This window comes from Lacerta agilis, chromosome 17 (genome assembly GCF_009819535.1).
Source record: "Lacerta agilis isolate rLacAgi1 chromosome 17, rLacAgi1.pri, whole genome shotgun sequence".
NCBI lineage: Eukaryota > Metazoa > Chordata > Lepidosauria > Squamata > Lacertidae > Lacerta > Lacerta agilis.
The window spans coordinates 27,256,722-27,275,120 of record NC_046328.1 but is presented as its reverse complement, the minus strand read 5'-3'; the positions used below and the strand labels follow the sequence as shown (position 1 = coordinate 27,275,120).

At 43.5% G+C, this 18,399-nt stretch overlaps 1 protein-coding gene across 1 annotated transcript in view; it reads left to right on the top strand.

The window, feature by feature from the left end:
* The window catches only part of CAPN1 (calpain 1), a 48,492-nt gene that overhangs the window by 9,372 nt on the left and 20,721 nt on the right, over positions 1-18,399 (top strand). The window contains exons 2-4 of the mRNA XM_033174435.1: positions 12,617-12,907; positions 14,071-14,140; positions 16,648-16,766. Coding sequence (XP_033030326.1) covers positions 12,641-12,907; positions 14,071-14,140; positions 16,648-16,766 — 456 coding nt within the window. The 5' untranslated portion in view covers positions 12,617-12,640. The remainder of the gene's footprint in view (positions 1-12,616; positions 12,908-14,070; positions 14,141-16,647; positions 16,767-18,399) is intronic.

Sequence of the window (18,399 nt, the reverse complement as noted above, 5' to 3'; positions counted from 1 at the left end):
GAGGGTGACTCACTCGGAGCAGGGTTATCTCCATGCCTGGCTTTACCTGAAAGACCTGTCATGATATTAATGCAAATAGAAGGGGAAGGTATCAAAGGTGACAGGTTTATAGGATTCCCTTTCTCTGAAATCTCTTCCACCTAACCCATTCTTGCCTTGGTCCTCTGGCTTGAAAAATAATGGCAGCCCTAGTAGCATTTGTTGGGTGCTGCCCATTGGGACTGGGGTGGGTGGGCAGGAGGAGGGGAGCCCCACAGGAGGCGGAGTCAGAGGCGGAGCCAAAGCCAACGAGAGGCAGAGACAATTAATTCTAGTTTTGTCTCCATTTCCCTCCCTGTCTGCAAAGCGGAGACAGAAGAGGAGGGAGGTGACAGGCCTCAGCCACCCCTGTGGACTGCCTGTAAGTACGAAGGCCGGCAGGTGGATGCTGGCTGAACACCTATTAGCCTTGCCAGGAATCGTCTATCTATCTGTTCATTAATTCACTCAGTCACTGTCCCACTCACCTAAGTGTAGAAATGGTGTTGTCAGATCAGATCATCAGAAAGAGACTGATTCTAAAGAAGATTGGAAAACGTTTGCAGAATACTTAAAAACGCAGTGTAATAAAAATGTTACAACGCAAATAGGATTTGAGTAAGGACAGCAGCGGAGGCGAACTTTTTGTGTTTTATTGTGAGGTAACATGAAGGTATGGATTAACGATAATCCGCAGCATAAATTGGAATTTTGAGGGAACCATGGAGGGGAGGGAAGTCGTAGGTGTAGTGGTGTAGAGCCAGTGTGGTGTAGTGGTTAAGAGCGGTAGACTCGTAATCTGGTGAACCGGGTTCGCGTCTCCGCTCCTCCACATGCAGCTGCTGGGTGACCTTGGGCTAGTCACACTTCTCTGATGTCTCTCAGCCCCACTCACCTTACAGAGTGTTTGTTGTGGGGGAGGAAGAGAAAGGAGAATGTTAGCCGCTTTGAGACTCCTTCGGGTAGTGATAAAGCGGGATATCAAATCCAAACTCTTCTTCTTCTTCTAGGTGGAATGACTGCTAAATCTGAAATGTTCTTGGATTGTTTATTTGTTGAAAAGTTATAGAAAGAAAATTATAAATAATAGAAGGGGGGAGAGACCACCTCTCTGGTCTGGGATTCCTTTCTCAAGAGTGGACAGCCTCATGGCTCCTGGAAGCTCATGAGATGTGACAATCTTGCTGTTTATTCCAAGCCTCTGGTTTTCGGCAGTGCGCTTGCCTCTGAACTTGGAGGCTCCATTTGTCCAGCCCTCTTTTAAAGCCAAGTACTGTAAATTGGTGGCCCCGTTGCCTCCTGCGGAAGTGAGTTCCATAGTTTCAACTAGGTGTTGTGTGAAGAAGGACTTTCCTTTTGTCTGTCCTCCTGAATCGGTTTCCGTGCATGTCCTGGGGTTTCCAGCATTATGAGAAACGTAGAGAACTTTTTCTCTGTCCACTTTCTGCACGCCTCGGGTCATAAATGTGGCTGGAGGGTATGGTGCTCCCAGGCTCTCCTTGCCAAGGGTGGGGTGGGTGGATGTCTTTAAATGCATGCCAAACGTCTCATCTAATTGACTCGTGTTGGGTTAATCTTCTGCACATGCACAAACTCTATAAACTTCCCCAGACATAACGAAAGCCAGCCCTCCACACTGTTTTACCCAACTCACACACACCCTGCATTCAAGAGTGCAACAAATAAAATCTTTTAAAAATCCAGTTTCTATGAATTTGGAACTGCAGTCGTAACTTGGCTCCCGAACACCTTGGGAGTCAAATGTTCCAGCTCCTGAATGATCGAAAACTGGAATTGAGTGTTCCAGTTTTTGAACGTTCTTTTGGAAGCCAAATGTCCGACGGGGCTTCTGATGAGAAGCCGCGCTTTGGAAGTCGAATGTTTCAGAAGTCGAACGGACTTCCGGAAGGGATTCTGTTTGACTTCCGAAGAACGACTGTACCAGCAAAGCAGAAGAAGGAGGATATTTTACTAGACTCCAGAGTAGGGATTGGGAAAGAAATTGGATCTTGTTTCCATTTTAAGAAGAAACAACCTAATTCACACTTGTTGAACCAATGCATGAGCCCAGAGATTGCTATCCTTCAAAAATGTGCATTTCTCTGAAATTTGCAGTGCAGCTCTCCCACCAACCATTGTGTACAAAAATGCGCTTATTAGAGGAAAGTGTGCATGAGAATGCATATATTAGTGAAACTGAGAAAATTGCTAGAAAAATAAATGTGTATATTAGTCAAAACTGCACACAAAAAATTGGGTTGTATCCAACAAAGAATAGATACAGTGAAATACAATTGCACTGTATCTACTCTTTGCTGGATACAACCCAAATTTTTCAGTGGGTCTAGATACAGCCATCTGTTCATTAGGGAAAATTGGCATTGAAACCCTGACAAATTTTCATAAGAATTTTAAAAAGCACAACTAGAGAAATATGGAGAACTAAATTTGAGATTTGAAAAATGAGAAACAAGAAATGAGAGATTCATTCATCCATAGTCTGAAGAGACGGTTTTGCTGGTATAAAGTACTAGTAAATCAGTGAAGAAAATGGATTTCTTTGGAGGGGCCTTTCCTGAGGAACAGCATTCACCAAATATCTGTTCTTTTTGCAATAGATCTATCATCACATTTGCTTTAAACTTTGTTTTCATCCCTCACCCCACACACCTTTTTCTGCAAACGTGTGCTAAACCTTCCCCAAAGCTGGGCTGAACTCCAGAACCTGTCTTCCAGGGACAGCCCAAAATATTTACATTCCTGAGGTAGAAATTCCTAAATGACATCTGCCCTCTACAGCGTTGTTGTTGTTGTTTTATTTAAAAAATAATAGCAGCAGCAGCAGTAGTAGTAGTAGTAATAATAATAATAGAATAATAATATTTTGGGATACTTCATTTTTATCTGTCTGTCTGTCAACTTACTGTACTAGCAGTAAGGACTAAATACTTTTTTTTAAAGGCCTAAGTTCGTCATGTCCATTAATTTCAATGGATCTCCCCAGAGTAGGATTAATTTTGGATACCAATCCGGGGCTTCCAGGTCTGAGAGTCCCCATTCCAGGCAAGGATATGTACATAAACCCTGACATTCCTCTCTACAAATGAACAGCCAGCAGAACTGGTGCAAGGGAAGGTGATCTGTCTTGCTATTCAGCATATGTAGCTGTGCAGAAAGAGACAGAGAGAGAGAGAGAGAGAGAGGCTCTGATACAGTTGCTGATACCATTTTGGGCTTCTGACTGCTCGGAGCTGGAATGCCATGGGTAGGACAGATGGCATTTTGCAAGCGTTGGCATTCTGTAGGGGTGAGAGTGGATCCCTCAGTTTTGGTTTCTCATTTTTTTACAACCTTACAGTTCTCCACATTTCTATATCGGTTTGCTATTATTATTATTATTATTATTATTATTAATAATAATATTTGAAAGACCCTCACGGAAATTCATCAGCATTTTAGAGCACTAACAGAAACTTTTTTTTTTTGCAAAGGAGTTTCTTCAACTATTTATGCATTGTTTATGTTATCTCCGTTGGTATGTGCAGTTCAATACACGAATGCATCTTTGTAACATGCTTTTGCATTGCAAAATTTAGATAAATGCAAAATTCACAGGATAGCTTGAGTTTTATTTAACAAACAAACAAACAAACAAACATGTGAATTGAGTCGTTTGGTCTTGAAATGCAACCTGGACCAATTTTCTCCTCTTTCCTTATCTGCACTCCATGTTTTATATATATATATATATATATATATATATATATATATATATATATATATATATATATATATATATATAGCACCCGTCTATGTCTACCTAAGCCAAATTCTGCTCCTAGAGAAGCTGGGTTCCACAACTCGCATAGACAATGCAAATGCAACAGATTTGTATAATTGCAGTTCCTTTGCATGATTTCAAAGCCTCCTTCCCCAACCCCTGGCTTCTGAGATGACACGAGACATTGCCGGCATGCCTCTTTCAAGGAAAGTGTGCCGCATTTGGGACTTCTTAGCATACAGAAGAGGAAAGTGACCATTTACTGTATTTATTTTTCCTGATTCAATCTATAAAATGGTGATTTTCTTGAGTCAAAATGAGAGTACCCCTAAACATTTTTTTTTAGGGAAAAAAGCACTGGGTAGGGGATTTTCTCTGTCACTGTCTTATAACACTAGAACTCATGGGTGAAGCTGAGCATTGAAAGAATCAGGAAAGGCAAACAACAAACAAACAAATGGGGGGAGAGACTTCACACAGCGCATAGTTGAAATTTGTTCCCCCAGTGGTTCCCTCAGTGGTCAGAGAAAAAATAAAAAAGGTGGAGGAAAAATTGGATAACTTAGATTTGGAGCAGATAGAGAATATTGGAACACGACAGAGAACTGTTGAAGAGTCTCTTGCTTTTCTGCAACTCCATCAGAGAGAGGGAAACATCCGTCTAAGGGGTCTTCCAGAACTGGAAGGGGAAGACCTAAAAGCCTATATTGTGGAGCAATTTTCAACATACTGGGAGTTAGAAGAAGTAAACGTCTCAGCACGCATAGTGAAGGCCTTCAGATTCGGACCAAGAGGTTCCAGAGGAAAGAAAAGTAATAAAACAGTCAGCGACTGTTTGATTGTGCTACACGATAGACACGATAGAGACTTCTTTCTGGACTTACATTACAGAAACAACCTGGTGGTACAGCAGAATAAAGTAATTTTTTATAAGGACATCCCCAGATTTTTCCTGGACAAAAGAGCTCCTTACAACGACTTGGTGACTGAGCTAAGAAGAAGAAAAGTCTCCTTCAGTTGGGAATTTCCAGAAGGTCTTGCATTTACGTTTGAAGGGAAAAAGATAAGAATAAGGTCCTTGGCGGAAAAGCAAAAGTTTTTGGACAAACACCTGGAACAATTCAAAGATACCCCATTTGATCCAGCACAGTTTTACAAGTTTCCAGAAGTATTTCCACCACCGCCGGGACTACCAGGACCAAGTCAGGATCCAGAGAAAGACAAGAAAGGAGAAGCAACTGGAGGAGAAGAATAAAGAAAGGAAAATGGCGCTCAAGTTAATGACCTGGAATGTCCGGGGATTGAATCAGAGACCAAAGAGACGCAGAGTATTTTATAGCATAGAAAAGAAGAATTTGGATATAATATGTTTACAGGAAACCCACATAGTCCGACGTCACAGAAGACTACTACAGAACAAAAAACTAGGCCAAGAGTTTATATCATCGGATAAGGTCAAGAAGAGAGGAGTAGTGATATACGCAAAGGAGAAATATAGCCCAAGACAGCTATTTAAAGATGAAGAAGGGAGATACATCGCAATTGAAATCAACGTGCAAGGCGAAAAATTTTTGATTCTGGGACTTTATGCACCAAATGATGGAAAGTCGATTTTTTACAAAAAAATACATGACTTGCTGTTGGATTATTTGGGCTATAAGGTAGTGTGCCTTGGAGATTTTAATGGTGCAGTTTCCACATTAATGGATAGATCTCAAAGAACTAAATTAACGAATGATGGGAAACTCCCAAAGACTTTCTTTGAAATGGTGGATAATTTAAATTTGGTGGACTCTTGGAGATTAAAAAACCCCACAGAAACAGAGGCAACGTATTTCAGTGAACCTCAGCAGTCATGGTCGAGGATAGACTACATCTGGATCTCGAATGAATTGGCTCCAAAAATACAAAAGGCAGAAATTGGTCCCAAAACGCTTTCAGACCACAATCCGGTACAGCTAAATTTAAAAATGATTTCCAAGGACTCTTTTAGATGGAGAATGGATGACGCATTGATGAGAGATACCAAGCTAGTAGAAAGAGCGGTGAAAAAGATGAAAGAATATTTTCAAATCAATTGGAGTTCAGAAGTGGAGAAAAGGATTGCCTGGGATGCAAGTAAAGCGGTAATGAGAGGATTCCTCATAAGTGAAAAAGCAAAAAAAAAGAAACAACAAAATGCAGAAATGGAGAGACTGTTGAAATTAATCAAAGAAAAGGAAAAAGAATTAAGAGGACACCCCAGATGTGTTAAAATTCAAAAAGAAATTAAATACTTGCAATCCCAATATGCGAATATTATGAACCAGGACATCGAATGGAAAGTGAAAATGATGAAACAAAGAACATTTGAATCTGCTAATAAATGTGGAAAACTACTGGCTTGGCAATTAAAGAAAAGACAAAAGGCAAATGTCATCAGCAATTTGGTAGTAAACGGGAAAAATGTAGAGAAACCGGAGGAAATCAGATGGTGTTTTCAGAGATTTTACAAGCAACTGTACAAGGAGGAGAAGATAGATGAAGCAGAGATAGACCGATTTCTGGAAAAGAATGGATTGCAAAAAGTCCCAGAGGAAAAACTAATAACCCTCAACCACCCAATATCAACACAAGAGATAGAAGATGCAATAAACAACATGCAATTGGGGAAGGCCCCAGGACCGGATGGACTAACAGCAAAATATTTTAAGACATTGAAAGATTGGCTATCGCAGCCGTTAAGAGAAATTTGCAACAAAATATTAGAAGGAGACAGGGCACCAGAGACGTGGAAAGAAGCCTTTATCACACTGATTCCAAAACCAGATACAGATAAGACTCTAATGAAAAATTATCGTCCAATATCCCTTTTGAATGTGGATTACAAAATTTTTGCAAATGTTTTGGCTACAAGGTTGAAAAGAGTGTTGAAAGACTATATACATAGAGACCAAGCAGGTTTCTTGCCAGGAAGACAAATAAGTAATAATACGAGAATTATTGTGGACATTTTCGAAAAACTGGAAAGAGACATAAACACAGATGCGGCACTATTGTTTGTTGATGCAGAGAAAGCATTTGATAAAGTATCTTGGACATTTATGAAAAAGAATCTGGAAAAGATGGGAGTTGGAGAAAAATTCTTAAATGGCATTAAGGCCATTTATACAGAACAAAGAGCAAAAGTAATAGTAAACAGTGTGATATCGGAGGAGATTGAAGTTGAGAAAGGAACAAGACAAGGGTGCCCTATCTCCCCTTTACTTTTTATTACGGTCCTGGAAGTCCTCCTAAATATGATACGAAAAGATAAACAGACAAAAGGAATTAGAGTGGGAGAGAAAGAATATAAATTACGCGCCTTCGCAGACGATTTGATGCTATCCCTGCAGGAACCGGAAAGCAGTGTCCCCAGAGCTTTGGAATTAATTGAACAATTTGGACTTGTAGCTGGCTTCAAATTAAATAAGCAGAAAACCAAAGTTTTAGGTAAAAATTTGAGTGCAGAACAGATTCAAAGAATACAAGAAGCCACTGGCCTCAATTTTGTTAAAACTGTAAAATATCTAGGTATCAATCTCACAACCAAGAATTTGAACCTGTACAAGGACAATTACGAAAAACTGTGGATGGAGGTAAAAAAAGATATGGAAATATGGACAAGACTAAAATTGTCGTTAATGGGAAGAATAGCAGTGGTAAAAATGAATGTCCTACCAAGGATGCTGTTTTTATTCCAAGCCATACCAATTTTGGATAAATTGGATTGTTTTAAGAAATGGCAAAAGGACCTATCGAAGTTTATATGGCAGGGCAAAAAGCCTAGAATCAAGTTTAAGATTTTAACAGACTCTAAAGAGAGAGGAGGCTTTGCCCTGCCGGACTTAAGACTCTACTTTGAAGCAGCGGCCTTTTGCTGGTTAAAGGACTGGTTTAAACTAGAGAATGTTGATGTGCTGGACTTGGAAGGACACGATAATATGTTTGGTTGGCATGCATACCTTTGGTATGACAAGGCTAAAATTCACAGAACTTTTAAGACTCATATAGTTAGAAAATCCTTGTATCAGGTTTGGACTAGATATAAAGACTTGTTGGAGAGAAAGACTCCTAGATGGATTTCTCCGGTGGAGGCCAAGGCCTATAAGAGACCGAACATGTCTGCAAATTGGTTAAGATATATGGACATATTGCAGCTGGAAGGGGACTCATTTAAGCTAAAAAGCTACGATCAAGTGAAAAGTCAGGTCCCCGATTGGCTGCAATATCATCAGGTGTATGAAACATTTAAAATGGACAAAAAACTTGGTTTTCAAGTAGAAAAATCAAAACTGGAAACGGAACTGATAGAATCGAACTTTAAGAACCTTTCCAAAATGTATAATCTTTTGCTAGAGTGGCATACGAAAGATGAACTGGTTAAATCGTCAATGATCGACTGGGCGAAAGATGTAGGACATAATATTATGATGGATGACTGGGAGAGATTGTGGCAGAAAGGTATCAAATTTACTGCTTGTCATAGTTTAAGAGAAAACATAATGAAAATGGTTTATAGATGGTATTTGACACCAGTTAAGATAGCTAAGATGAATACCAAAATGTCAGATGTATGTTGGAAATGTAAACATGCGAAAGGTACCTTTTTTCATATGTGGTGGTTGTGCCCAGCGGTAAATGCTTTCTGGGATAAGATTTATAATGAACTTAAGAAGGTAATGAAAGTTACCTTTTGTAAGAAACCAGAGGCATTTCTTCTGAGCATAACCAACGAAGAGATACCCAGTCAGGATAGAGTGTTTTTTATGTATGCCACAACAGCGGCTAGAATCTTATTGGCAAGAACATGGAAAGGTGAAGAGATACCAACGGTGGAAGAATGGCAGATGAAGATGATGGAATACATGGAACTCGCAGAACTGACTGCCAGAATCCGGGACCAGAGGGAGGAGAAGGTGTCACAGGATTGGAAAAAATTTAAAGATTATTTAGTTAAATCAGTTAAATTGAACATTTGAGCAGAACTAAATAGAATCGGCTTTAGTAGATTTATGTTAGATAAAATTGTTAAGAGGAAATTTTTTATGCGAATGATGTATTTGTTAAAATGTGTTAAGATTTGATGCTAAGATAAGGTTTATAGTTGATCAGGTATTTGATTAAGTAAAGTTAAGCATATTAAAAACTTGGGCAAATGTTAACGGAATAAGATATAAAGCTACCTAGAAGATATATATGATTTTGAAGACAGTGGAGGGAATGGGGGAAGTCCCCAAATAGAGAAGATAGAAACAAGGAAAGTATGAAGATTAGTGTTATTTTAAGGTTTGTATAAGTTTCTTTTTCTTTTTAATGTTATGGTTTGATGTGTTTATGTAGTGTGTTTTTATGGTGTTAATGTTGATGTTTATGTTATGTTTTTCTTTTGTCTTAATGGAAAATAATAAAAATCTTATAAAAAAAGAAAAAAAAGAAATTTGTTCCCCCAGGAGGCAGCGATGGCCACAACTTACATGCCTTTAAAAGAGGATTGGTGGTACAGCAATAGATTGGCTCGCACATTTGCAAAGCTAAGCAGGCTCCGGTATGGTTTCAAATTGGATGAGGCACCATGTATGTGTTGAGATGCTTGCATTGCCGGGGGTTGGACTAGATGGCCCTCGGTGTCCCTTCCAACTCTGCAGTTCAATGATTCATGAAAGATAAGGCTATCAGTGTCTATTACAGTGTTTTTCAACCACTGTTCCGCGGCACACTAGTGTGCCGCGAGATGTTGCCTGGTGTGCCGTGGGAAAAATTGAAAAATTACTTTATATATAGTCAATATAGGCACAGAGGTTTTTTTTAAAACATTTTCTAATGGTGGTGTGCCTCGTGATTTTTTTCATGAAACAAGTGTGCCTTTGCCCAAAAAAGGTTGAAAAACACTGGTCTATTAACCCTGTTGGTGATGCCCTGCTTCCATCGCTGGAGGCAGTATGCTTCTGAATGATAGTTGCTGGAAACTGCGAAGAGTGTTCTTCTGCTTGGGGGTCATGCTTGGGGGCTTCCTGCAGGCATCTTTTGGGCCGCTGTGACAACAGGATGCAGGATTAGCTTGGCCTTGGGCCTGATCCAGCAGGGCTGTTCTTGTGTTCAAGCTTGTCTTCACAGCCATAAGAGCTAGGAAGCTGAAACTTGCTTTAAAAAAAAAAAAAAAAGCAAGATGGGAGTCTCGGGGAAATTGGTCTCCAGGCTGCTGCCTTCTGCATCCCCTCCCTTGCATTCCTTCTGCAACCGCTGTGCTCCAGATGAGTGCAACTTGGGAGGAAGGCCTATGACTCAGCGGCAAAGCTCGTAACTTTTTGCACAAAAAGGCTCCATCTGCAGACAAGGGCGTCCGACTGGCAACAGCCCTCCAAAGTTCGGACAAGGGTCTTCCCAGCTATGCTACAGATTTGACCTGTGCTCCTTCTACCACTAAGTTACAAGTTACAACCCTTCCTCTAAAAAAGGAAGTCAGGTGACGTCCAAACCTGATACACCTGAAGCACTCTTATACTAGGTGAGCAGACATGGACAAACGTAGAAATAAGGTATAGGTAAAGGTACCCCTGACAGTCACGGACGACTCTGGGGTTGCAGCGCTCATATTGCTTTATTGGCCGAGGGAGCCGGTGTACAGCTCCTGGGTCATGTGGCCACCATGACTAAGCCGCTTCTGGCGAACCAGAGCAGCGCACGGAAACGCCGTTTACCTTCCCACCGGAGTGGTACCTATTTATCTACTTGCACTTTGACATGCTTTCGAACTGCTAGGTTGGCAGGAGCTGGGACCGAACAACGGGAGCTCACACCGTTGCGGGGATTTGAACCACTGACCTTCCGATCGGCAAGCCCTAGGCTCTGTGGTTTAACCCACAGCGCCACCCGTAGTTCGTTAAAGGTGCTGGAAGGGAGATGCTGAATAATAATAATAATAATAATAATAATAATAATAATAATAATGGATACGCTGAATTAATACGGCCCATCGTTCAGCCCGGACACTGAGGTCCAGCTCTGAGGGCCTTCTGGTGGTTCCCTCACTGCGAGAAGCGAGGTTACAGGGAAACATCTGAAGGCAGACCTGTTCAGGGAAGTTTTTAATGTTTGATGTTTTATCGTGTTTTTAATATTCTGTTGGGAGCCTCCCAGAGTGGCTGGGGAAACCCAGACAGATGGGCAGGGTATAAATAATGTTGTTGTTGTTGTGGTGGTGGTGGTGGTGTCATGATGCTTAAAGTAGCATAAGAGTGCATTAAATGTGTGATGTAAGATTCTGGTTTTCTTGGGACATAGGAAGCAGTCTTAGATAAGATCAGACTATTTGTCCACCAAACCCAATATTGTCTGCACTAACTGGCAGCAGCTCTTCAGGGTCTGCAGGTGTTTGGATTGCTCAGCCAAGCAGAAAATGGTCTTCCCCAACACCTGCTCCCTGATCCTTTTTTGAACTGGAGATGCCGAGAATTGAACTTGGGACCTTCTGCAAGCAAAGCAGGTGCTCTGCCACTGTGTTGCAGTCCTTCTGTGGGGCTTGTAGAAGTAATTAAAAGAACAAATTTCAGCCGGTTTTGGACCATTTTCTTCAAAAGGAAGGATATTTTGGCAGACAGCGCTCCAATCCAAACGATTCCAGAAGGATGTCCCCTTCCATCCAAATAACGTAATCATATTGTGCAGTGTTTCGTTTTCTTAATTTGGCTTTTGGTGTACTTTGTATTTCACTTTATTCTTAAGTCATTTTGAGGCATTTTGAGTAACTAACAAATATAATAAATAGTGATAATTATAGTAAAGCTTCCCTTTTCTAGGGTTGCCGTATTTCAAAAAGTAAAAACCAGGGCAGCCCCCCAAATTATTGAGCTCTCTAAAGGAAAACCCGAAAGTTGTTGCGCTTTCTTGTTTATGGAAACACCAAAAACACACACACTATTTTCCCATTTACTTGCTGAAGATCCAGGACAAACCACCGCCTTCCGGAAATCCCACCCCACCCCACCCCACCCTGGACGTCACTTCCACCTTTGAAATCCCGGTAATGTCTGGGAAATCCCGGACGTATGACAGCCCTACCCATAGCTGTCAAGTTTCGGATTTGAAAATAAGGGATCAGCAGCCTCACCTATCCCGGGGACAGTCACATGGCAGTGGTGGGCGGAGCCAGAAGCAAAAGTGGGCGGCACTGGTGTGAATGCGCGCAGTAGGCTTACTGTATTTTGGAAACGCTGCCCGTGGGCTACGATGCCTGTAAGCACGGGAAATGGCTCCCGCTTGCTTTGAGGCTGCAAGGAGGCGAGGTCTTCCCAGTCCCTTGCCAGCAGGGGGAGGGAGAGGAGCTGCTTCCTTTGAAAAAACGGGAAATTAAAGGGATATAAAAAATAAGGGATAGCAGCGGGAAACTGCTTGAAATAAGGGAGATTCCCGGGGGAAACGGGATACTTGACAGCATTCTTAAAGAGCCAGGAGAGGCGGGAGGAGATCTGAAAGGTTGCAGGGGGGTGGGCTATACTGATGGTGCTCCCTTTTAGTTTTGCCTGACCTGTTCCATTGGCAATTTTCCATACTGCTCTGAGAAATATCCTCGTTTCTGTCTAGGAACCTAGGAATATGCTTTACACTGATTCAGACCTTGTGTCTATCTAGATTGGCACTGTCTGAACGAACTGGCAGTGAATGTCCAGAGTTTCAGGCAGGGACTTTTCCCCCAGCCTTACCTGTAGATGCTGAATATTGAGCCTTCTACATGCCAAGCAGATGCTCTACCACTGAGCCAAAGCTCTGTGTGTTTAATGCCGTCTTTATCTGTTTCAGGAGGGCTTCACCCCATTACCCGAGATGTCGGAAGAGGTCATTGTGCCTATCTATTGCACGGGGGTCTCCGCTCAGGTCCAGAAGCAGCGGGCCAAAGATCTAGGCTTGGGCAAACACGAGAATGCAGTCAAGTACCTGAACCAGGATTACGAGAGGCTTCGCAACGAGTGCTTGCAGAGTGGAGCCCTTTTCAGGGATGACACCTTCCCCGCCACGGCCTCTTCCCTGGGTTTCAAGGAGCTTGGGCCAAACTCCTCCAAGACGTACGGAGTCAAGTGGAAACGGCCTACGGTGAGACTCGAGAAATGGCGCAGGTTGCAACCCAGAATATCTTTGACCTCGAGTTACGTCTTGCTATTGGCATCAGTTTAGCCCAGGCATAGGCAAACTTGGCCCTCCAAATGTTTTGGGACTACAGTTCCCATAATCCCTGACCGCTGGCCCTGTTAGCTAGGGATCATGGGAGTTGTAGTCCCAAAACATCTGGAGGGCCGAATGCCTGGGTTAGCCCATCTAGAAAAAATGGGCGTATTAGTTCTGTGCAGGTAAGCTTCAGTTCTTTGGGAACACAGGAAAGCCACAGAGTTGTGTTACGGGTCTGAAAAGTCAGCTTCCCAAGAACCTCCTTTTTACACTCAAGTTTCTAGCTCTTATGGGGCATGAAGATTGCCCATTAGAGAGTGCGGATTCAATAGTGAAGCATTGGCTGGCTGGCTCTGCCACAGAGCTGCTGCCTTTACTCAGCATCTCCAAGTAAAGCAAGGAAAGACGCCCACCTGCAAATCTGGAGAGCTACTGCCGGTCAGTGCAGACAACACTGAGCTTGATTAGGCTGACTCAGTACCTGTGTTCGCATAGTAATGTCTGCTGATGTCCCCGAAGCCAAATAGGATTCCCAGTAGTCAAGGCTCCATGCCAGAATGAATTAAGCAAAGTGGTAAAAGCAAAACAGTGGAATTAATTATGGAGAACGTAAGAGAATATGCATATAGGTTTAACCTGCATTTTAAAGGCAGGCTACAGAGCTGAGCTTTCCTCGGGGAAAAGAGTTTCACTATTTACTTAACGTGTGGAGCACACGCAGCCCCGATGATCAAAGACCCTCCCTGCCTGATAGTTGTCTAAAAGGTATACAAGATAAAGGGCTGGTACAACTTCGGGATTAGGCAGCTGGCCCGCCGGCCCCTCACCCTGCAATTCCTTTCCCCCTCTCCCGGGCAGAGGCAAATCATAATGCAATGCTTCTGAATACCAGTTGCAGGAGAAGAAGGTGCTATTTGAGCTTAGGTCCTGCTTGCAGGTTTCCCAGAGGAATCTGGGTGCCCACTGTGAGAACAAGATGCTGGACTAAATTTGGGGGCCCCCTTTGGGCCTGATCCAGCAGGCTCTTCCTCTTAGGCATTTAACAGCAACAGCAGCAACAAAACAGCCCGCCTGCCTCTTGTGTATTTCAGGAGCTGTGCCGCAACCCTCTCTTCATTGTGGACGGGGCAACCCGCACAGACGTCTGTCAAGGAGCTCTGGGTAAGGAGGGTTCACCCGAGGCTGTGAGGGTGTCTGCCAGAGATGGGCGCTAAGCACCCCAAAAAGCAGGGAGAGGTTGGGGATCACTGCAGCCAGGTCTCCTCTCTCACACACCCCTGGTTCTTTCCCACCTCCCTCCCCTGCTTCTTGCAGGAAAAGGCTGTGGTCTTTGTTGTATAGGAGATCCTAGGAAGAACTTGGCTGCCCTTCCAGTTTTTTGCAGCCAGGTGCCCATGGGAATCCCTTAGCCATGTCCGTTGATTTCAGCGGGTGTGTTCTGGGGTGGGAGTTAGTTGGACAACCACCCATGGGCGTAGCCGGGGGAGCAGGTGGGGCAGCTGCCCCCACCCATAATCAAGTAAACAAATAAAAACACTGAACTGAAAGTAGAAATTTGTAGAAAGGTTGTGGCAGATTTTTATGACCACTTGGGATCAAAAGAAAGTAATTTAAAATGACGGTTGTTGAGACATTTCATTCCAAATCTGCTAGTCAGAGTCAGACAGAGGATGGTGACAGGTGTGTGTCCTCCCCCCCACTAGAAATCTTTGCTACGCCCAAGGTACCACCCAAAGAAAAAAAGTTGCTCAGATTTATATGCTGGAAACGGGGGGGGGGGGTGTGGACGGATGGACGGACAGCTTTTCTATTTTCTTCAGGTAGACAAAACCTACTGATAACTTGGAAGGCAAAGGTTTTGATGCAATTTCTGGTTGTTGTTTTCCTGCTGGCCCTTTGTTTATTTTTCTGTGTTTTATCAGCATGATTCGTTTTCTGTTACGACAAGAAGTACAGTTTTGAAAGGACCCTGGAGCCTTTCCGGGTGTGTCCTCCTGATTGTGCAACAGCAGCTGCAGACACCCCATAGCATATGATGCACGTGACCCCCTCACTCTCTCTGGCCTTCCTACCATTCCTGCCTAGCTGTTTTCTTTTTGGCTTGGCTGTTTTGAAACTGTCAGGTCACGGTCATCGAGGGAAACGTCCCGACAGCTGCAGGAAACACACCCACCTCGGCGTTTCTTCTCCTTCTCCCTCCCTCCCTCCCTCTCTCACACCACACACCATTTATCTGATCAGAGCCCTGCAGGCAGGCGTGGTCTCCTCTGCGCGGCCTTCACCCCTCCCCGGGGCAGAGCGCCGGATTCAGGGCTCAAAGGCAGCGGACTGCTGTCTGCGCTTACTCCGAAACAAATTTTCATTTCCGAGAAACAACTAAGTTTGTGGGGTGGGGGAAACAGTGTCTGTCAGAAACTCAGATATATAAAGCTAGGTGCCAAATTGCTCCTGAAACCAAGGTTGCAGTCGGCAAAGCGGAATGTTTCATTGCCATTTTGGGGCAAGACAGTTCTAAAGTCTTGTTTTTTTCAAATGATGGGCTGACTGCGATGGTTTCTTAGTTAAACGTCTAGTTCAGATGACAACCTTGAGCCTAGGTTAAGAGCTTTGAGAACTTAAAGAGGAAAAGTCCCTTGAAAAGTCCACATATCTATTGACCTCTTTTTCTTAACGGCAACTTCTCATGTTCTGGCTGCACAGACAAAGCAACTTCGTTCCTGGAATTCATTCCGATTGTGCAGATTAAATATAGAATTCTACAGGATGAGGTATTAGTGTGTGAAAACACTCCAGATCCAAGGATCCCCAGATGGTGGAGATGTCATGCACCATCCTGGCACCCAGGCATCTTCACTTGGTCGCAAGTGGTCGGAAGCTAGGTGCAAAATGCGCCCGGCACCTGACTAATTTCAAACACTGCAGAAAGCACCCCACACAGAGATCAGGAACCGGGAAAGCAGCTGGTAGTCCACTTGGGCTAAGGCAGTGTTTCTCAAACCAGTTTCAGGTGGCCCTAGCTGTGCCATAGCACCAGAAGCTCCTGGTCTGCTGAGTGAAGATGGCTGGCAGACTGGAACGTTCCGGGGAGGATGAGGGAAGGGAGGCCTCCATCCCCTGAGGGGAAAGGGCCAGAGGAGGTGCTGAGGGGAATTAGCAGGTGAAATACTGAAAGGTGAATATTTGTTCAGATAAATAGAAGGGGGACAGAAAGGAAGGGAATAAGACAGGAGGACTGTTAGAAGTCCGGAGAGGAGGGATAAAAGGAACTGGCAGTTTTGGGGAGGGTGCGAGTGGGGGGGGGGAAGGTACAAGTTGGTTGTGAAAGGAGAATATAAAAGAAAAAGCTCTCTCCGCTCGGAGCTTCTGGGGCAGCAGATTCTCCCTGAAATGAGGGGGCTCTCAGGATGCATCCAAAACAAAGTCTCCTCGCAACTTTCAGCATCCTTTATGAAACTACACTTCCCAGGATGCTCTGGGGGAAGCCACATCTGCTCAGAGTGGCATGATGCATAGTGCAGATGGGGCCTTAGTCATGTCCGTTAATGTTAACAGGCCTACCCAGTATCCCTAATGTTGTATATGTGTGTGTGTGTGTGTGTGTGTGTGTGTATAATATCACAGTTGTTTTTGTTTTAACTGGCTGGCTTTCCCTTTGCCTCTCCATCCAGGTGACTGCTGGCTCCTGGCGGCCATTGCCTCCCTCACCCTGAACGACCCTCTTCTGCATCGTGTTGTCCCCCATGGGCAGAGCTTCCAGAATGGGTACGCTGGCATCTTCCACTTCCAGGTGAGCACCTGCCTTGCTGCCAACCTTGTTACTCAAAGCACTGCATCTCTCTCTGTGTGTTTTTAAATTGGATGTCTTCTGTAGGAACATAGACTAGCCCTGCTTGCGAAGCAACAGAGAAATTCTTTGTGTCCTGCAGTTCTCTCTGGTGTTTATTTTAGCATTCGTCCCTGTTTTGCTAGCAGAAAGCTTATATGGAGGTTAGATCGTATCCAGTCTTTATGAGCATTCATTCTGATTTATTTATTTTGCAAGTTGTTTGTACGACAGTAAGCATTTGTCCTCCGGTCACTCTGTTTTTCCTTGTGGGGTGATTACACCTTTCCAGTTCATCCCACCCTTTTCTGTGAACTTTCCTCTCACTTTCCAAACTGCAAAACTGTGTGTGTGTGTAAAATTGATTTAACAAAAAATATATGCAAACATAACAAAAAGGGGGGAGGGAAGCCCCAACGAATCCAAAATGTAAACCATTGCCTGGAAGGACAAAGATAAAGTATAGCTCCAAAGGGATAATAAGGTATTAACTCATACAGAAATTCCCTTTACAAATAATAATAATCTCTGGTTTTCTGCTAACTGAGGGAGCCCGGTGAACAGTTTAAAAATGGACTTTTTATTCTAGGAGAGTGAGAATAAAAAGTCTGTTTTTACAATTATCTCCAGGCTCCCTCACTTAGCCCAAAGCCAGCTCCTTAAACGCACGAACGCCATTCAAGGCGTTGATCTTCTGCCCAGCTCCACCCCATCCAACGCATGGCTTGGTCTGTTGCCAGCCGAGGTGGCTTTGCTGCTTATTTTAAGTCTTCCATACCTGAGGACTCCACCCTGGTGCGGAATCCGACCTCGCAGGTGATGATTTGCCTTGGTATTTCAAGGTTCTTTGTTTGTGGGGCTGGCAAGGGTGTGGTGCTTAGTGGGGAAGAAAGCTGCCCGGCGCCTCCCATTCAGAGCACAGCCTGGTGTTTGCTCAGCCTGCTGATCTGTGCCTGCAGGTAGACAGCTGCAGCTTTCCTAATGAATCGCGCTTGCAGAATCTCTCTCCCCTCCTGCCCTTTAGCGGAACTGGGTTCGTTAGGCCGCGGAAAGAAAGCTAGACTAGGTGGGCCTGCAAGGAATAATGTAATTTGAGCAAGGTGTCAGGCCCAGAACTCGTGCAGAGTGCTGGACCTTGACCTTGGAACATGTAGACTAATGATGGCTTTCTCTGAGCATGTGCAGAGCGTAACCGCTAAGGGGGGAAAAAACCCAGATCTGTCAGTTTCAGTTTCTTGTTTTTCCAGTTTTAAATTCAGTTCTCCCATCTGTAGCCTGGAATTTTTTTAAAAAAAGTATTGTGAAAATTCATCAGCATTTCAATGTAAATTTCTTCTGAAATCCACGTTTTTGTATGCCATTTTGTCTGTTTTGCAAGCAATTCCCCCCTTATAGAATACTTTTTTTTGTATGATGTTTTCACTAAAGTATGTGGTTTTTTTCTGAACACTACTCCCTAACATATGTATATTTGTAAATGGGATGTTCAGTTGCATAACTACCGTTGTAAAATTCAGAGAAATGTAAATCTCAGCGGATCCTTGTGCTTGGGCTCACATAATGGTTTGATGAGAAGTACAGATTAGGTACGTTCTCA